Raw genomic sequence first — 20,253 nt, forward strand, 5'->3', positions numbered from 1 at the left:
TAGGCCTGCCACATGTTCACACCATTCATCGGGTATTCTCAAACCAGCTGTTCCACACACACAAGGTCATATTCATCCATAGTGTAAATCCACTTTAGTGAGTGGAGTAAATCAGGGACTCAGAGTCAAATGCACAGGGAGGTGGGGAAGGACTGGAAACCTAGCTTTAGAGAGGAAAAAGAAGGATATGTACAATTTCTTCTCTATTTTGAAGCTAGCCATATCTTGCTGTGAGCTCTACCTTAACTCTTCCAAGATCTCCTGTGGGCCATCTCTCAATTGGTGTGCTGGTTTTTCACCTTGAGAATGATCACTGTTCCTCTTTTTACTGTATATAAGTATTTGTAGTCTATGGGTGTTAAGAAACAGTGCATTTGGATATGAAATACAGATAATACCATATTTTCAAACCTGCTGACACATGTTGAAAGCAGTATTTCAATATCCATCATAAATGAATTATGCTGCACGCTAAGCAGACAATGCCTTGATGAGTTCAACTAGCCACCCTTACATTTTCTTTTCTTTAATGCTGAATTTTTCAATTGTCAGTTTTCTTAGCTAGAACTTTAACCTACATCTGACTTAGGGTGTGTCTAGACTACAGAGTTTTGTCGACAAAAGTGGACTTTTGTGGACAAAACTATACCTGCGTCTACACTACCGCTGAGTTCTGTCGACATAACGTCGACAGAACTCAGCAGTTTTGTCGATGCTGGTAAACCTCATTTTATGAGGCATAACACCTTCTGTCGACAGAATTCTGTCGACAGAAGGTGTTATTGCATGTCGGGTTGTGTCTAGACTACAGGGTTTTGTCGACAGAACTGAATGTAGTCTAGACGCTCTTTGTTGACAAAAGCTTTGTCGACAAAACCCTGTAGTCTAGACATACCCTTAGAGACATACATGATTCAAAGACACAGAAAATAGGTCACTGTCCGGGTCACCTTATTCAGAATCTTATCTCCAACCCGGAATATCATATATCTATGCAAAGGTAGAAACCTGTAGTATAATTGTATGTAATAAGTGATTGTATTGGCTTACACTACACCAGCCTCTAAACTCATTGTTATATTCCACTCCCCACCCCCCTTTTGTGGTTCAGTTTCTCTAGCTTTATATTAAAACAGCCCTGATACTGGATGCCATCTAAGATAAAAAAAATTTAGTGGGTGGGCAAAACCTGTCTTGATTGCCATGATTGAACGACACTTCTTTCAAGAGCATGTCTTCAGCCTGCATACATATACAGTAAAACCGTGTACTCCAGCACACTCGGGGATTAGGGTGTTCCAGTTATCTAAAAATTCCTGTTATCTGAGGGTCCCGTCAATCTAGGAAAAACCAATGGACAATAATAGTAAAATTCAAGTTCTCAAGTTTTGTAGTGTGAAGCAGTTGGTCTCACATTTCTATTTTGAGTTAAAGATGGTTAGTACTTCTTAAATAAAAAATTGTTAAGCCAATCATGGTAAACCAAGCCAGGCATGTGCGCTTGAAGATGTGACAGTATTGTGGCTGGGGGCAATGCTGGTTAACAAAGTTTTCTGGTTAACAGAGTGCCGGATAACAAAGGTTTCATATCAAACAGCCTTCTAGAAAGACATGACATACTGTCTGTATATATATTAAGATATATTAAGTCGTACTTTCTTTCTCTGCTTTTCCCTCCACCAATGCTGTTTCTTGTATGGGTTATCAGTATCTTTTAGATGGGGTTGGTTACTGTATATCAGGTTTGAGCAAGTTGTTTGTGGTCACAGCTGTTAGGCAGGTATAACATATCTGAATTTTAAGGTAGTTCTGCAGGGAATTAAAAAATGACTGGTGAGCTGGCATGGTATGAATAATTTATTTTACTTTGATTCCCAAGATCATAGCTTGGGATCCTGGGCATGGTTTCCAGACCTGCAGACTTGAGGAACTGAGGCAGTGCCCTGTTCCTGCACACTGGACATCCCAGCCACCTTCAGTGGAGAGTGGCCTAAAGAGGGCAGATCATAATGGAGAATCAGAGTCTCGCTCTGTCTGAATGTGATGTGCGTTATTAGCTTTATCCTATGGGGACATATGAATCTGCTCCTGAAATCTGTCTTCAGGTAAATTTCACATTGTCTCTTTCTGCCTCTACTAGACAACCTATTTCATTAGTTCATTAGGGGTTCATTATAAAACCCCTTCATTAGTGGAGCAGTTTCTTAATCAAGCAAATCCTCTCTATATTTCTTCCATATGTAACCTGGAGTCAAGTTGATGGCTCCAGCCCTCCATTCCCTGGCAATCCCTTCTGTACACTGCAGCGCCTTGTTTTGGGGGTAATGCATTTGCATAATCTTTTTTCCTATGCATCCCCCCAGCATACCACCTCTCTGTTGCCCTGTGTACTGACTTGCATGGGAGCCTATATCCCACATCCTCTAGGCTACATCTAGACTGCAAGCCTCTTTCGAAAAAGAGCGTCTAGACTACAACCAGTACTTTCGAAAAAGCAAGCCACTTTTTCAAAAGAGAGCACCCAGGCAGTCTGGATGCTCTCTGTTGAAAAAGCACAGTTTGTATTACGTAGTGCCTTTTTTCAAAAGAGCACTTTTGAAAAAAGGCTTTATTCCTCGTAAAACGAGGTTTTCCACGGTCAAAAAAACTGCTGCGTTCTTTCGATTTACTTTCGAAAGAATGCAGCAGCAGTCTAGACGCAGGGGAAGTTTTTTCGAAAAAAGGCCACTTTTTTTGAAAAAACCTTGTAGTCTAGACACACCCCTAGTGTGCAGGGTATAAAAGGCTCCTTGCATTCCCTTTATGTGGTCTCTCTTTAACAGGTACATTCGTACCTGCCAAATGTAAAATGTGCTGGCCCCGTGCACTTACATTCTGCTTGAATTTCATCCCTAAGAATCAAGGTATGAACTCTAATGTATAGAAGAAACAACAGCAGCAGCATCCAGAACCCCAAACATTTCTCAGTAAGCTTATGTCCTTGCTGGACTGTGAAAGTTCTAAATGATCTAATATAAATAATAGAGTCTGGTTCATAGAATCTGTTTTTTGAAGCAGTTAGGCACGTTATTCAAAACCTATGTCAGGAAATGCTTCAGATGTGGATGCTGTCTGTATAGAAATTATAGTCACGGTGCAGTGTGTTTCTTGCCATAACACTGACTATATAAGAAATTGTAATTCTGTCTTGTATAAGGCTGCTTATTTTCTGACATGTAGTAATTGTGCAACAGTTGGTTCAATTAAGTATGTCAGGAAGATTCTTCTTAGAATAATTGCAGCATTCCTAAAGCCAAGCAAAAGGGGTGAACTCTGATGAAGAGACCAGTTTTCACTCTGACAGATGAGCAAGGGCTATGTTAGCAACTTTGCAGCTAATAATAGAGTTCTTGGTGGAATGAATGAAGAGGCATTCCTGGTGTTTAACTGCTAGGAGAAAGCTTTTGATTCTCTAAGCTGTGTGATACTATTTGAGATGCTGTTATGAATAGGTTTTCCTAAACATTTTATTACCCTTCTTCCAATGATGTGCCTAGGCAAGTATCCAATGGTTAAAAGATATTTTGCCCATTGCTCTGTGATTTGAAGTCAGAGGAAGATTCTGTGTGAGCTTATACTATGGGAATAAAATACGGTATTGGCACTGGACATAGAAAACTGTATCACCTGACAGGCAGCACTAAATCTGATTCCTACCAATGACTGTATTTCTTAAAACTGTTTTACCCTGTCATGTGGATATTGGATAATTTAATGCTATTATGATTGTATCCATCTAATTCAGTGATGCAAAAGAGCTGCGTCTTAGAAAGCAGCAAGTCTTTAAGAAGAGGGGAGTCTCATCATTTGGGTGTAATTGCTGCAATTCTCTAAATGAAATATGGAGCATGTTGCTAGCATGAAAATCAAACCAACACAACGAAGAGGCTGAACTTTGTTTGACGGAAGGGTCAAGGGAACAGTCCTAGAATGGTTAACCGTGTGAATGGTCCCATTGGTCATTGAAGCCAGTGAGACTGCTTGTATGAAAATTACTATTGTGAGTATGAGTTTAGGATCTGTCCTAAAGAATTATTAAATGAATGGGAAATGTTGTCTCCTCAGAAAACAGTGTGTGCCATATGCTGAATTCATCACCAATTGATCTTTTTATAGGAGTCAGCTATATTTTGGGCTTTTAAAAAAACTCATGAATTTGCACGATTTTAATGAAAGATTATATAAAGTGAAATTCCATTACAATAGCACATTATTTTTATAAAAAGCAGAGGGGTCTCTGGTCAATCAGAGTTTTGTCTTTTAACTTCAACAAGACCAGAATTTGCCCTGGGATTTGTAACTTTGTGTCCTTTGAGTCAACAAAGTTTTAGTTTCTTTTTTTATATCTTTCGTTTAGCCTGAGCTGCCAGTTAAAATATTTGCCAGTCCTATGAAAGGAATGAAAATGTGAGGAAATTGGCTTGTCAGACAAAGTGGTGAACCCTCACATTAACCAGTAAGTTAGTTACAAATTCACATTTAACAGGCCCCATACAAAAGATAAGCTGGTGGCTTTGTATTTTGTTCTTGTTCATGTAAGCCATAAATAAACCATTTGGTTATAGCCACACATTTATTGACTGATCAGTTGTTGAGAAAAAAATGTATAGCTTCAAGTAGGCCCACAAACCAAACTGGAAAATATTAGCAGAGAGAGTAAAAGCAAATAACTGTTATTATTGTGTAACAGTTTGTTTGTAATAGTGTCTGGAGGCAAGTTGCTCATTCACTTCAGTTTGACTATTTGAGAAATAAGATGCCACTCAGGGTGAAGGGCTAATAATCCATTCTGCGTTTGTGTGCTGCCACAGTTTTACAGCTGTTAGTACTCAAACTAGCTAAATTATACCAGGGATTGCAGTGTAGATGTCCTCTTAGTCTATACTATATATGAGAGCTGGTGTTTAGGTAGGAATCTTTTGTGATGTAGATCAGAGGTTCCCAGCCTTTTATGTGCTGCGGACTTACAAACCCATTCACAAACTTTTGGGAGACTGGTAATAGTGTATTTACATATTTCCATATTCAAACAGGCAAATACTATGTTACCTCTCTGCCTAAACCCAACCAAGCCCTTTGCTCCCCAGTGCCTACCACCCTTTGGCCCCCACCCCTACGCCTCATACCCTTTGATCCTTTAACCTCTGACTCCTACAGCCCATGCCAACACCCTCTTGCCCCATGATCCCACCACACCCTCACCCAAAACTTTGCTCCCACCCCTGCACTCCCTGGAGTGAGGCTGCCTGCTAGGGAGCGTGGCTGTTACTGCTGCGCGGGCAGAGGGAGTGGCTGTTGTGAGCATTTGCGCTCCCTCCTCCTTCACGCCCCCTCCATACCCAAGACATCTTACCCCCCCATTGGTAGAAGGGGGGAGCCCCGGCCAGCTGCCATTACCGAGGGGGGAGGAGGAAGAGAGGGAGGCATCTCCTACTCTGTTTCCTCCTACCACTGCCTCCGCCCCAGTGCTGCCTTCAGCAGAAGTGGACATTCAGGGGAGGGAGCCCTGGCCAGCCACCATTGCCATGGGACAAGAGAGGTGCCTTTTCCTTCGCCACCTCCTGCTGCCGCCTTAGCTCCAGCCCCTCCGCCAGCAAAAGCAGCCATATAGGCAGGGGGAGTAGTCATTGGCGGCATGCATGCTCCCTCCTTCTTCACACCCCCTTGCTCCCCAAGCGCGAAGGCGCGAGGGAGGCTCCTCCTGTCCTACCACCATGCCAGAGCTGAGCCACTGCAAACAGCCAGCTTGAGCTCCGGCAGCCACCGCGGCCTGGCAACCAGTGTTGGTCCACGGACCGGAGGTTGGGATCCGCTGATGTAGATCCCTGGTTTGGAATAGGGCTTGGTACACTCCATTAGATCAGTTGGGGGAAGAATGTCGTGCTTAGTACAATTTGACACTGTGTTACAAAAATTCAGCAACTATTAGGAAAAACATGTTGATTTTGAAAACAGAGACCCCAAAGCAATGTTCTCCCCTTCCATGTGAAATCCTAGTGCCACTTAATTCAGTGAGAGTTTTGCTGTTGACTTCAGTGGAGCCAGCATGTCTCTCCTGTGTGTTTTTCTGTAGAATTGACTGGATTTTGTTTCAAGTAGTGCCTGGAGCCCAACAGATGGGCAGGCACTTGCCTCAGAAGGTGGAGTTGGAGGTCTTTAAAAAGAACTGAGCAAGCAGGACAAGCTGGGGCACCCCTCCCAACTCTCCCAAGAGGAAAGTTGAAATGAGTTCAGGCAACTTTGGAGTCTTTCATGGAAGTAATTTCTGGTTGCATTGTAATTTAATTGATGTTTTGCCCACAAGTGTCATTTTATTCCCACTTGTTTGGCCATTTGACACCATCAAATCCTGGCAGCTGTTTTTACACAAAGCTGGACTGGCAAGATTATCAGTTTACTTCTGGCTTCTGACAATCATATGAATCTGCTTGGCATATGCCATAGCAATATTTTAACTGGATCACTTACACCCTTTCTTAGCAGTGTGAATAGCTTGCCACAGCTCTTGTCTGTAATCACTGTAGACACTCTAAACTATTTGCATCTGAGACTGTGTTTGTTTATACAGCACCTAGTCCAGCTGGATCTTGGTCCAGATCTTAGGCTCCTAGATGTTACTGCAATACAGATAATAAATAATAATAATGATCCACACATTTATGGGTTTTATCCTAAAGCTCTCCATTCATATCAGTGGAGTTATTCTGGATTTACATCAATTTAACAGAACAAAATCTGTCCCATTCATTTCAATTAGAGTAGTTACATGAAAAATGTCATGTATCTTATGGGCAAGAGTTCTTAGGATCTGGATCAAACATGAGTGTGTGTGTAAGTGTAATCTACTATACGTTTTAGAGAGTTTATCTGTTTCTCTGTTTGATCAAGATCTCCTCCTAAACAGTAAGAGTTAGGACATCCAAATTCAGTATACTGCTTTCTCTGAGCCCTTTTTTGTTAAACTTCTATCCTTCAGTATGTTTTATAGGGATGAAGAAAACAATACACTTATTGGTACTCCAATTTGAAAAAGTTTACTTAAAAATTAAACTGAAACATATTAACAATCCCTTTTTTGAGAAATTGACAAAAATTAATCTCATCAAAATAACGCTATTTTGGAAAAATAAAATAATTTAAATCAAGCATGTACATTTTCCTTTTATTTAAAAAAAACTTAATTGAGTTAAGGACCTGAGCAACACCATGTAAATCTGCTAGTATGTAATATTTTAAACTATGTTTAATACAACAATGGAAGAAATGATATATTTTTTTTAAATAAATTTTAACTTTTAAAAATTAAATACTGAAAAGTATGGAATGAGAAAAGCTAAGGTTTTCATAGCACCCTAAGTTGCTCACTTGGCAGATAGTTAAGCATTTAGGTGTACAGGGGTATATCTGTCTAATCGAAGTAGGTTTTTCTACTGTAAAATATCAGGCTATTGGAATGTCTTGTTCTGTATATTTTAATATTCTAATTAATAAGCAATAAATAGTAAGGCCCCTCTGACTTATCTGGAAAATATTCTGCCTTGTAGGTTTAAGTGTTTTTATTGCAATCCATTTCCTGCAAACTCAGGAATACAGTTTCTAGTGGTCCCCAGTGCGGTGCCCGCGGGCGCCATAGCGCCCTCCGGGGCATTTACGTGCGCCTGCCTAGTGACCAGGGCCGGCCTGAGCCATTCTTGTGCCCTGGGCACCCGACGCATGCGCAGCCCCCACCCTGGGCACATGGCGCATGTGCGGTGCCACCTCCGGGTGCGCGGAACATGCGTGGCCCCGGGCGTGCGGCGCATGCGCGGCCTCGCCTCGGGCGCCCAGCAGCCCAAAAGGTTGGGGACCACTATTATAGATTATGGAGTTTCTCCTAGGTGTTCTCTTGTGGGGCATAGGAACCCTTAGCTCTCCTCATCTGTTCAGCTTCTTTGCAGTTTGGCAGTATGGGAAATAAATCTTGGGGGGAAACAGTTTGTGCTCACTACTCCTTTACTTCAGGTGTATTCTGCCAGTCTTAATATGGAGCCATAGCTAAAATTCTCTCCATTTTTTTTTCTTCCCAGAGATTCATGTCCTATTGTGAACAAGTGTGTTGGGATCTTATAGCATCTCCTACACTCCCATTTTGCTCCCCTCCATCTGCCCCCCCCCCCCACACACTTCTGTGTATTCATTCCTTTTTAGAAAGCTACACATTTACAGACCATTGCCATCACCGATGCTCCTGTTTAAAACTGGTTTAGCATAGTGTTCCTCAACCATTGGTACTTGAGAGAAGTCTGAGGGGTATGTCAACACTACCGAAATTTGGAGAAAACTGAATTTTTGTTTAAGTTTTACAGCGCTTTATTATTTTTGTACTTTTTCCACCCAAAAATTTCATCACCCAGCTGGCTACGATTAAGTTGTTTAAACAAATGTCTTGCAATGGTAGAAAAAAATGTTGTGTGTCTGAAAACTAGAGGTAGTGGGGGTACTTATAATTTTTTTTTTAAAAGGGGTATTTTATAAAAAAAAAACGTTTGAGAAACACTGGTTTAGTGTCTTCTACTGCTGATTCCTTATCCGTATTCTCTGCATACATTTGGCCTCAGTTGAGGTGTAGTTTTCTTTTCCTAATTGATTAAGTCAGTGGTCCTTTAGTAGGAATGCTAAAAATCATGTAATATGATAACCATGTGTCCGCTAAAAACCTTAGGGTATGTCTACACTAGCCCCCTAGTTCGAACTAGGGTGGCTAATGTAGACATTCGAACTTGAAAATGAAGCCCGGGATTTAAACATCCCGGACTTCATTTGCATGTTCCCGGGCGGGCGCCATTTTTAAATCCCCTTAGTTCGAACTGACTGCCTGCGGCTACATGCGGCACTCAGAAGTTAATCCGAACTAAATCGTTAGGTCGGATTAACTGTTACACCTTATTGCAGGAGGAGTAACAGTTAATCCGACCTAACGATTTAGTTCGGATTAACTTCTGACTGCCGCGTGTAGCCGCGGGCAGTCAGTTCGAACTAAGGGGATTTAAAAATGGCGCCCGCCCGGGAACATGCAAATGAAGTCCGGGATATTTAAATCCCGGGCTTCATTTGCAAGTTCGAATGCCTACATTAGCCACCCTAGTTTGAACTAGGGGGCTAGTGTAGACAGACCCTTAGTGATTACACATATACGGGCTCAGCAATATAAAGCTAATCTTTATTCTACAGAGTCTGCAGTGATGTCCCTCCCCCGTAAGTGGGGCTGCCAGCCACTGCTGGCCCAGCTCCTGGTGGGGGAGGTTTTGGAGCCGGCAGTCCTTGCCCACCTGGCTCCCAGGGAGGAGGCTTTGCTGCTCTGCTGCAGTGAAGCCACCTCCTTGGGAGCTGACTGAGTTGAACTTAGACCATAAACCGATAAAATGATGCTTATTGGTTAAAGGGTTAATAGATTAACATTCCTTGTTCTTAGCCTTTCCCATACCATGATGCTATGCTACAACACAGAAAACTCAGTATAGCCCTGCTATACAAAAAGGAGTGTGGTTGCAACTCCCTGAAACCTGTCCATGGCACACATCCCATGCAGAGAACCCTTGAATTGGCTGTTTTTCACTCTGTGTTGTAGCTATATTTTTCTTTGCTTTTGTAGGTGATGTAATAATTCTGCATAATTATTTTATGATCCCTTGGGGAGCATGCACAGGAACTGTGTCTATGGCATGTCTTGTGGCATCCCAGCTGTTTTAGTCCTTTATTTTCTTTGGACCTGCTCCAGAACACATTGAAGTCAATGGAAAGTTTTCATTTGAATCAAAGCCTTTATGAATAAATCAATTATATATACACATTTGATGGATATATACCCAAAAAAACAGGAGGAATATTATGTTTTTACTCTAGCATTTGTTATTGAATGGCTTTTAAAATAATTATTCACTTCCATAGACATATCCTAAATAAATGACATGCTCTACCTATATGATGGGCCAGCTTGTGATCTCAGCTACACTGTGGCAAATCTGGAGTAATTCAGCTGAAATCATTAAAAGCGTTACTGCAGATTTAAATGGGCATATTATAAAGTAAGTCAGAATCTGACCCATTTTTAATTTTTATGTATTTCATTTTTTATGGAAAAAATAAACATTTATACTTTAAAAAACCTAAATGCTTCTGATCATTGATATTATATTTGAATAGTTTAACTCAGTATTGTTATAATATAATCTACGTTCCCACTATATTCGGGGTCCTTCTTTTTTTAGCCCCTGATTGTTTCCTTCATAGCAATCCTTGTCAGTTTCAGAATCTGAAATTTAATATTGCTGAACACTTGGAAAGATCTTCTCCCTGAATATAAACACATACATGGAGCCTAGAGTGCCTATGCTTATATATTCAAATTGCCATCTATAAATATTTAAATGAGCCTTACATTTGTACGTTAGGATTTTTTTCCCTTTAGTGAAAAATGTAGTGAATTATTTGTTTTCGAAGAGATGGATGTATTCTAAAAAGTTAAATATAGACCTTTAAAAGTTATGCATAAATATTACATGCATATCCATTTGCTCTTAAGTAGCTCAGGAGTGTCTGATGTCAGCTACTTTTTTTAAATAAAATGCTTGTGACATGTAACGGCTGGTCAATAGCCAACTAGTTTTGGTTTGTTTTCTTCCTTCTCAAATTCTTTCATTCACAAGTGAGTAGAATGACCCCTCTTGTTGGGATCGGAAATACAGTGCAAACCTGCTCTTGTACATGAAACACAGACCAATTTTCAAGCTAATATTTGCATTTCAATAAACCTTGATTATAGCTTAATCCAGCTCCCACTAAAGACGATAGAAAGATTTCTTGGCAACACATGCAGAATTGGGATGGAACAAATAATTGGCCTGTTTAGTCCAGACACTTACAGTTCGGACTAGATTAGAATCTGTGCCTAAGATGAAAAAATATTTCTCTTGCATAACTTATATCTGGGAGAAAAGCTAAAACATTAAGTAAATGGGATCTTAGGAAGTGAATGCTTAGTCAAAGGGCTATTGGGGCTAGGAATGTAAAATCCTGTTTAATAAGTTAACCAGTTAATTGTTATGTTTAGCAAGTTAATTGCTTAACCCAGCGCAGATGGGAGGCCAGGCTGGAGCAGCCCCTACCCATTACAGAGGGGACTGCTTCAGCAGGCTGGATCCACCAGACTGCACCACAGGCGGGCAGAAAGCTGCTTCAGCCTGGCCAGGCTTCCAGTGAACCAGAAAGCATCATCCACTAAGAGTGATGCTTACCGGTTAATTGGTTAATGACTAACATCCCTCATTGGGGCAAAGACCTCACATGCAAAGAATGCAGTAGAAGCTAAACAATCGCAAAAACTCAGGCTGAAATGGATGAGAACCTGGCTACATCTGGTTCCTCCATGTCCTTGCACAGCATGTAGCTGGATGCACAAGGCTGTTACTGACTAGAATCATAAAACAGTAGAATTGGAAGGGACCCTGAGAGGTCATCGAGTCCAGTCCCCTGCCCTCACAGCAGGACCAAGCACCGTCTAGACCATCCCTGACAGGTGTCTGTCTAGCCTGCTGTGAAGTATCTCCAGAGATGGAGATTCCACAACTTCCCTAGGCAATTTATTGCAGTGTTTGACCACCCTGACAGTTAGCGGGTTTTTCTGAATGTCCAATCTAAACCTCCTTCGCTTTAGTTTAAGCTCATTGCTTCTTGTCCTAGCCTCAGAGGCCAAGGAGAACAATTTTTCTCTCTCCTCCTTGTAACACTCTTTGCGTATGTCTACACTAACCTCCTAGTTCGAACTAGGGAGGCTAATGTAGGCATTCGAAGTTGCAAATGAAGCCCAGGATTTAAATATCCCGGGCTTCATTTGCATCTTCCCGGGCACCGCCATTTGTAAATGTCCCTTAGTCCGAACTCCGTGCCCGTGGCTACACGTGGCACGGAGTAGGTAGTTCAAATTAGGATCTCTAATTCAAACTACCGGTACTCCTCGTGGAACGAGGAATGAGGTGTACCGGTAGTTCGAATTAGAGATCCTAATTCGAACTAACTACTCCATGCCACGTGTAGCCACAGGCAAGGAATTTGAACAAAGGGACATTTAAAAATGGCGGCGCCCGGGAAGATGCAAATGAAGCCCGGGATATTTAAATCCCAGCTTCATTGCAACTTCGAATGCCTACATTAGCCTCCCTAGTTCGAACTAGGGGGCTAGTGTAGACATATCATTTTAGATTCTTGAAAATCGCTATCATGTCCCCTCTTAGTCTTCTTCTTTCCAAATTAAACAAGCCCAGTTTTTTCAGTTTTCCGTCATAGCTCGTGTTTTCTAGACCTTTAATCATTTTTGTTGCTCTTCTCTGGACCTTCTCCATTTTCTCCACATCTTTCTTGAAATGTGGTGCCTAGAACTGGACACAATATTCCAATTGAGGCCTAATCAGCAGAGTAGAGCGTAGGAATGACTTCTTGGCTACGTCTACACTGGCATGATTTTCCGGAAATGCTTTTAACGGAAAAGTGTTCCATTAAAAACATTTTCGGAAAAGAGCGTCTAGATTGGCAGGACGCTTTTCCGCAAAAGCACTTTTTGCGGAAAAGCGTCCGTGGCCAATCTAGACGCCCTTTTCTGCAAAAAAGCCCTGATCGCCATTTTCGCCATCAGGGTTTTTTTGCGGAAAAGAAATCTCTGCTGTCTACACTGGCCCTTTTGCCCGAACGGGAGCAGCATAGTATTTCCGCAAAAAGCACTGATTTCTTACAGTATAGTGCTTTTGCGGAAATTCAAGCGGCCAGTGTAGACAGCTGGCAAGTTTTTCCGGAAAAGCTGCTGATTTTCCGGAAAAACTGGCCAGTCTAGACACAGCCCTTGTGTCTTGCTCACAACACTCCTATTAATGCATCCCAGAATCATGTTTGCTTTTTTTGCAACAGTGTCACGCTGTTGACTCATGTTTAATTTGTGCTCCACTAAGACCACTAAATCCCTTTCTGTAGTACTTCTTTCTAGACAGTCGCTTCCCATTCTGTATGTGTGAAACTGATTGTTCCTTCCTAAGTGGAGCACTTTCCATTTGTCCTTATTAAACTTCATCCTGTTTACCTCAGACCATTTCTCCAATTTGTCCTGATCATTTTGAATTATGACCCTATCCTCCAAACCGCTTGCAACCCCTCCCAGCTTGGTATCATCTGCAAACTTAATAATCGTACTCTCTGGAATCATCTAAATTGTTGATGAAGATATTGAACAGAACCGGTTCCAAAATAGACCTCTGTGGAACCCCACTTGTTATGCCCTTCCAGCAGGATTGTGAACCATTAATAACTACTCTCTGAAAATAGTTATCCAGCCAGTTACGCTCCGACCTTATAGTAGCTCCATCTAGGTTGGGAGTGCATTCCATTGACATCCAAAGAGATTCTTTTTCTGCATTTTCCTGATTGTTGTAATCTGACCTTTGTTTCTGGCCCCACTCTCCTGACTGGGTCAGGGTTCCACTTACACTGACTATCTTGCAGCTTGCCTGATTTGCTCTTTTCTTTCTGCTGCTGGGGTCCTACAGCTTTATGCCCTGCTACATTTAGGTTTTCAGTGGGAGGTGCAAGAACTTTGCAGGAACTGGCCCTAAAACAGCTGCTTAGAATTGCTGCAACCTACAATTACATGGACCCAGTCATAACTGATTTGCAATAGAAGGCAACATACCTCCAGGGCAAAAAAACATATGTAATTGGCTATTGAAGCTCTTTGGTGATATATGCTGATTGTAAGCTATGTAAGAAGTCAGCTTGCTAATGTAATGTAGCTCTGTGATCATCAATATTTTATCAAATGAGTACAGTTTTATTATCTAAAAATAGTCTTTAGTGAAAATTGTATTATATCACCCTTGTGCTAGACTTGCTACTCTTGTCCTCTTTGTCTTGAGAAAGCCTTTGTAATGAGGATTCTTGAAGGTGCAAAAAGAAGCTTACTCCAGGTGTTAGGGAAGTTGGAAGGCTTGAGGAATATTTTCCAAAAATGCGCTTAACTGGAAAATGTTTAACTCTAGCCTAGGCTTGTCTCCATATATATATTGGTCATCTGGGGATGAAGATGGTATTTCATTCACCACTGAAGGCTTCCCTTTGCATCATTTACTTGAGCACATCCATCAGAGGAAGGAAGTTTAAAAAAAACGGGTGGAAAAACCCATTTTTGTGAATGGAATGAATATAGTGCTTCTGAAGGTGCTAGCTTGAGAGCCAGGAAGTTCTTGGGTTTTTTTCCATCTATTAAGACAACATTATCAGTTGTGTTGCATGCCTCTCCTGCAACGATCCAGCAATGAGGCTCAACCCTGAGCTGGAGGGAGGACCTTCAAAGGCAAAAGGTTTATTGAGTCTCACTAAACTTATTTAGTTAATTCCTAGACAGCACGCGCGCACGCACACACACACACACACACACACACACACACACACACACACACACACCCCCCCGCCGCAGAGGTGCAGCTTTTGAGACTGGGTGTGTGCTGAAAATCAGCTGATTCTCGGCTCACGCCTGGTCTCTGCTACCCCCCTGCCTTCCCTGCCCACCGTGGAGATGATGCTCTGGCACTGGCTCCTGATCCCTCTCCCCCCCTCCCTGCCCCACTTGCTGTTAGAGGCAGCAAGGGTGAGGGGGAAAGTGGCTAGTCAAGGGACTATAGTTGCTTACAACCCTAGTGGTAACCCCTATAGTTGCTTACATCCCTAGTGGTAATCATCCCTAGTGGTGCCTTGTCTGGAGGAGACTGCAGGATCTGGCCCAGCCGGACAGGATGATAGGGACCCCAGAGAGCAGGAAGACAGGCATCAGTGGCATGACCAGCAAACTGGGGGACAGCTCTAAGAGGGTACATCTACACTATAGAGGAAGACTGAAGCTGTGGCTGTCCATCTTCCATGGTTTGAATTAGCAGTCTAGTTAAGACAGCTATTTTGAAGTGAGAGGGGCACTCCGGTCAATGCCAGTAACGCTGCTTTCATGAGGAGTAAAAGAAGTGGATGGAAGAGTGTTCTTCCTTTGACTCCCTGCTGTGTAGAAGCTGAGTTAAACTATTTTTTACTTCAGCTTCACAATTAACATAGCTGAAGTTGCGCAGCATAATTTGACTTTGTCCCATAGTGTAGACATACCCAGAGGAATTCTGTGATTCAGCCCCTCACAACTATATTTAAACTAGGCATGTTTGAAAGGCCATATCACTAGCCTATCATAATGTTTTAGTGACTCCCAAAATAAACAATACAGGCCCAGTAAATTCAGAACTGAGGATAAAGTAAAAAGAAATCCAAACACTTTATGGTTTGGAAATGCCCAGTTAAGGCATACAATTTAATTCTGCATTGACACTCACCACTCAGTTATCCTTCTTCGTTCTTAGGTACATGTTCTGCAAATCTTTACTTATACAATTATTGGTTTGCACAACCTTCCCTCAGGATTGTGAAGTGTGTGTTTTGTAGGATCAGGAACTCTAAGAATGGTTTCAGAATGGCTCTCTATCACATGAACTAAAGGAATATCAGTAGCAGCATCTATAGAAGGCTTTTTATCGTTTATGTGGCCTGTTCCCTGGAGGGGCAAATAGCATATTTAACCGTTGTGTAACTTATTCTTGAAAAGTCCATTTCTCCATTGCTGCAAACATAATAGTGACATAGTTATTTGGAAATGTAACAAGCAAATTCCATATCATGCAGAGGGAGATTGGTTGGAACTAGTTTACAGTCAGCTCGTGTAATATGCCATTTGCTGTCCCAGGTTTTCAAATATATTCAAACTGTTACATTTCCTTCTTACACTGTGAGGTCTCTTCTGCACTAAGTGGGGTATTTTCCTGCTATTAAAAAATATAAGCTTCTCTAGTGCTTAGCCCATAGGCTGAGACTACTTACAGAGATGGACATAAAACAGAAGGATCAGATCTTGGTCCAAACCAGTGGTCCCCAAACTGAGGGGTGCGCCTCCCAGGTGGGACATGAAGGAATGTCGAGGATGGCAGTACCCAGGCCCGTCTCTATGATGGAGTGCTTCCAGTAGGGATGTAAAAGGATAACCAGTTAACTGGTAAGCATTGCCTTACCAGCAGACTAACTAGTTAATTGGTTAACTGGCAGGGTGGGGGGAGGCAGCTGGCCTGCTGTGGCCTGGATGGCAGGATGTTGGCTGGCCAGAGCAGTTCCCTGCTCACAGAACGGTGTGGGAAGACTGTGGCCAGCTGGCCAGAGTAGTACCCCTACCTACCCACTGTGGGCTGGGTGGGAAGAGCCCCTCGCCCAGTAGGCTGGCTGGACCCCAGCCAGTTAACCGACTGTAATTAAATTGTTTAATTCGCTAACTTTTTTCTTGCATATTTTCATCCCGAGCTTCCTGCCCTATTCTGCCCCTGGCCACCGCTGCGGCCCTGCCCCAAACCCCCGCTCTCAGATGCAGGCTTGGGCCCACCTCCTGCCCCTGCCCAGTAGCACTGCGCTCCCCAGGGGGACACAGCCTCATTCTGTCACTGGCAATGGGGTGCGCAAGAGGAAGAATTTGGGGGATTGCTTGTATAAGCTGTCTGAAGGTTTGTGGGATTTTGGTGGGAGGAGCTATAGCTCTAATTCCATAGAGTGATCCTAAACTCGGATGCTACGTCTACACTGGCACCCTTTTCCGGAAATGCTTAAAATGGAACAGTTTTCCGTTATAAGTATTTCCGGAAAAAGTGCGTCTACATCGGCAGGATGCTTTTCCGGAAAAGCACTTTTTCCGGAAAAGCGTCCATGGCCAATGTAGACGCGCTTTTCTGGAAAAAAGCCCCGATCGTCATTTTTGCGATTGGGGCTTTTTTGCGGAAAAGAAATCTGTGCTGTCTACACTGGCCCTTTTCTGGAACAGTTTTTCCGGAAAAGGACTTTTGCCCGAACGGGAGCAACATAGTTTTTCCGGAAAAACACTGACAATTTTACAGTAGATCGTCATTGCTTTTCCGGAAAAGCAAGCGGCCAGTGTAGACAGCTGGCAAGTTATTCTGGAAAAGCGGCTGCTTTTCCGGAATAAGTGGCCCAGTGTAGACACAGCCATAGGGTGCTTATTATCCCAAGGCAGCGTCAAGCCCAGTGAAACTTGCTAGACCGAGAGTGCACTCAGCACCTTGCATGATCAGGTGCAACTTATAAATCTGTCTTCCTCTAACGGTTTTAAAGACATTTTCTCATGTTGACATGATCAGTGTTTCTGAAAATGAGCCAGTTGCTTTAAAAAGTTGCATGTTAGTTAGCCAGTCTAGTTGATGTCAAACAAATCCACATGACTAATGTAGATCTTCAAAATGAAATGAAACAAACCAGCTCTTAATTACAGCATTTTGACTAAGAAGGATCTCAGATGCCTAGTAGGATCTGGTTACTCATTTTTCCTCTTTTTCCTTTACAGGGTGGGAAGAAATCCTATAATGGACCATGTGGCGGTCGAGATTGCAGCACCGGCTGCAAATGTTTTCCAGAGAAAGGTGCTCGGGTATGTTGGCTCTTTTGTTAGCTGAAGAAAAACAGTCCTTGTGTCTCTTATCTTCTCTCTCAAGAAAAACCAAAGTTCATGTGCTTAAGCCTCCATCTAATGACTTAATGAGTCAAGAGCTATGATGAAGACCAGCTGCATTCAAACTGGCCCTGGCCAAGTTTTGGAAAACTGTTATGAAAGTTGATGTTCCTTAGCTGTGCAACGAAGCTGTAATGGAACCTGTCATTTCACTTTGTGAACTGAGGGCTGATTTGAAAAGTCAAATAGCTTTTACGTACCTACTCTAGGAGGATCATTACACAATATTAAACAATGAAATTGATATTGGCTTCCATAACAAACTTTTCCTGGGTTATACTGCAAATGCTTCTATAGGGTTGTAAATGACTGATTTGGTTTTGGTCTTTGCTTGGAGAATTTGGTTGTGGGGGACGGGAAGTAATGCTGAATGTATATTTGTATTTTCCTTACACGTGGACGCTTGCAACTCTGTGTGTGTGTGTGTGTGTGTGTGTGTGTGTGTGTGTGTGTGTGTGTGTGCGCGCGCGCGCTTGCAACTGTGTGTGTGTGTGTGTGTGTGTGTGTGCGCGCGCTTGCAACTGTGTGTGTGTGTGTGTGTGTGTGTGTGTGTGTGTTTTGGGGGTTTGTTCAAATCACAGTCTCAAAGCAATAATAATAAGAAACTGCCAGTTTTGTCCCAGCTTTGTTTTGGCACATGTTTGTATGGGCAAGGGCTATCAGCTTGGTCTGATTGTGCTTGGTTGTTTTGTAACTTGGGAGGAGGGACAGCTGCTTAGCTTCATCTTTCATTCGATTATTATTTTAATTTTTGCCTAGGCACTCCTTTTTTGGCATATGTGCTGGTTTGCATTGCATTCAGCAGAAGTCAAAATAAATGATAACATGACACAGTTGAATGACGGTAACAGAGTCAGGAGCAAATTCTACTGGTGTGTATTTAAGGAATTAATCTGGAAGATTTCACTAGCTCTGCAAGTAGCATTGAGTCTCTGCATTACTTCCTAGTTATCAGTAATCAAACAATTCTTCTTGTTGAAAGAACATGTTCCTTTATTCTGCCTGCACTACCACATGACAGGCAGTGTTCCCTGTAAGCTAAGCACTTGTGCCGGCTTCTCAGGATAGATTCCAGTGCTGCCCAGCTGATTAGCAGAGAGCCCACAGCTTGGTTTGTTTCTCTTGGTAGTGTACCTTTACACATGCTGTGGTACATATAACCTTTATTCTGCACGTGGGTAGGAAAAAATCCACACACGGATGGAAAAGATTAAAGGTAACATTGATAACAGGCATTTACTATATCATGTAGAAAATGCCCCACCATGTTACTGATGTTTTCCAAACTGATTTGTTTTATGGTTTTCATTTCATAACTAAATTTACAGAAAGAACAATAACAGTTCAGTTCTCCAGATTCCTACCTAGATTTTACGTATGCAGTGTCCTCTGCGCTGAGTGTAATCACTTTCTGGTGTGCACCTCCAAAAGAGAATAACAGAAGCTTCAATCTACAAGAACTCTGTGGCCTATATCTCCTTTTTTATGTTTTTGAAGCAAGTCCTTGAACAGTAGAGTAATGTATATCTTATAGCTAACATCTGCCTCCTTGGAAGTGCAATAATAAATTAAATTACTAGAAATTGTAAAAAGAGTTTATAATACTAGCAAGTTAGAGATGAGTTATTTCACTATGGGAAAAAAAACATTGTTCAGAAATAAATTCTCACTGTTGGTAGCAATCCTGATTTATTCCAAGTAAGGAAATTAAGTACATCACTCTCCTGTTAACATAATGAATCTGAATCTGTTTCTTGGCCTCAGTTCAGGAATCCTTATTGAGGATTGATTTTAAGCATATGCTTAAAATGGATTTATGCAGACGCTTCAGTATATTCTGAATTCTTAAGTGTTTCACTATTAATCCATGTCCTATGGATGTTTATTATTCATAACTTCAAGTAGAGGGTGGGAAGTATTTTTTTAAATGGTAGAGCATGAGGCGGCTTTTATTCAAACTTTGCTACTGACTCACTGTGTAGCCTTGAACAAGTCATTCACAATACGATTTCTGCCATTGACTGCAGTGTGCACTGCAAGTGGGCCGCACCTTTGCAAAGCATAGAGCTCACCTCTGTTTCTCACTATGCTGTACCCCAGTAAAGTGAGTATTAAAAGAGTTCAGTGAGCTTGACAAGCATTTAGTTATTTGACGTTGCCAAAGTGCATGGAAGTCCTTGAGAATCCTGAAGAATTTTATTTATTAAAGCAAGTCTTTTGCATTACTTTATTGTGAACAACAAATAGAGCACATTTTCCTAGAACTGGTTGCTTATAACGCTGTAGTACATAAAGCAAAGGTAGGCATTATTGGATTATGCTTCTTTCAGCGTCAAGTGTACCTTCTGGAACAGCTGACTTGTCTTGCAGGTTGTCCATATAGGATGTGTTTAAAGCAAGTGCTCAATATTGCATGATAGAGTTTAGCCTTCTACACAGAGCAAAGCAAATGATACAAGAGAAAGAACAAAGGAGTGTTCTTCAAATGTCCAATAAGAATCATAGTGCTTCTTTTAATTCAGTGGCTTGATCCTGCAAAGTGTTGAGTGCTTCCTCCCAGGTACTTAGGGAACTCAACTCCACTCAGCACCTTGCACAAT

At 42.0% G+C, this 20,253-nt stretch overlaps 1 protein-coding gene across 5 annotated transcripts in view; it reads left to right on the forward strand.

Annotated features, from left to right (window-relative positions):
- Positions 1–20,253, forward strand: part of COL4A6 (collagen type IV alpha 6 chain) — a 232,683-nt gene that overhangs the window by 69,107 nt on the left and 143,323 nt on the right. For all 5 annotated transcript variants that reach the window (XM_075940942.1, XM_075940946.1, XM_075940945.1 and 2 more), the window contains exon 4: positions 17,489–17,572. In XM_075940942.1, coding sequence (XP_075797057.1) covers positions 17,489–17,572 — 84 coding nt within the window. The remainder of the gene's footprint in view (positions 1–17,488; positions 17,573–20,253) is intronic.

Source organism: Pelodiscus sinensis, chromosome 13 (genome assembly GCF_049634645.1).
Source record: "Pelodiscus sinensis isolate JC-2024 chromosome 13, ASM4963464v1, whole genome shotgun sequence".
Lineage (NCBI taxonomy): Eukaryota > Metazoa > Chordata > Testudines > Trionychidae > Pelodiscus > Pelodiscus sinensis.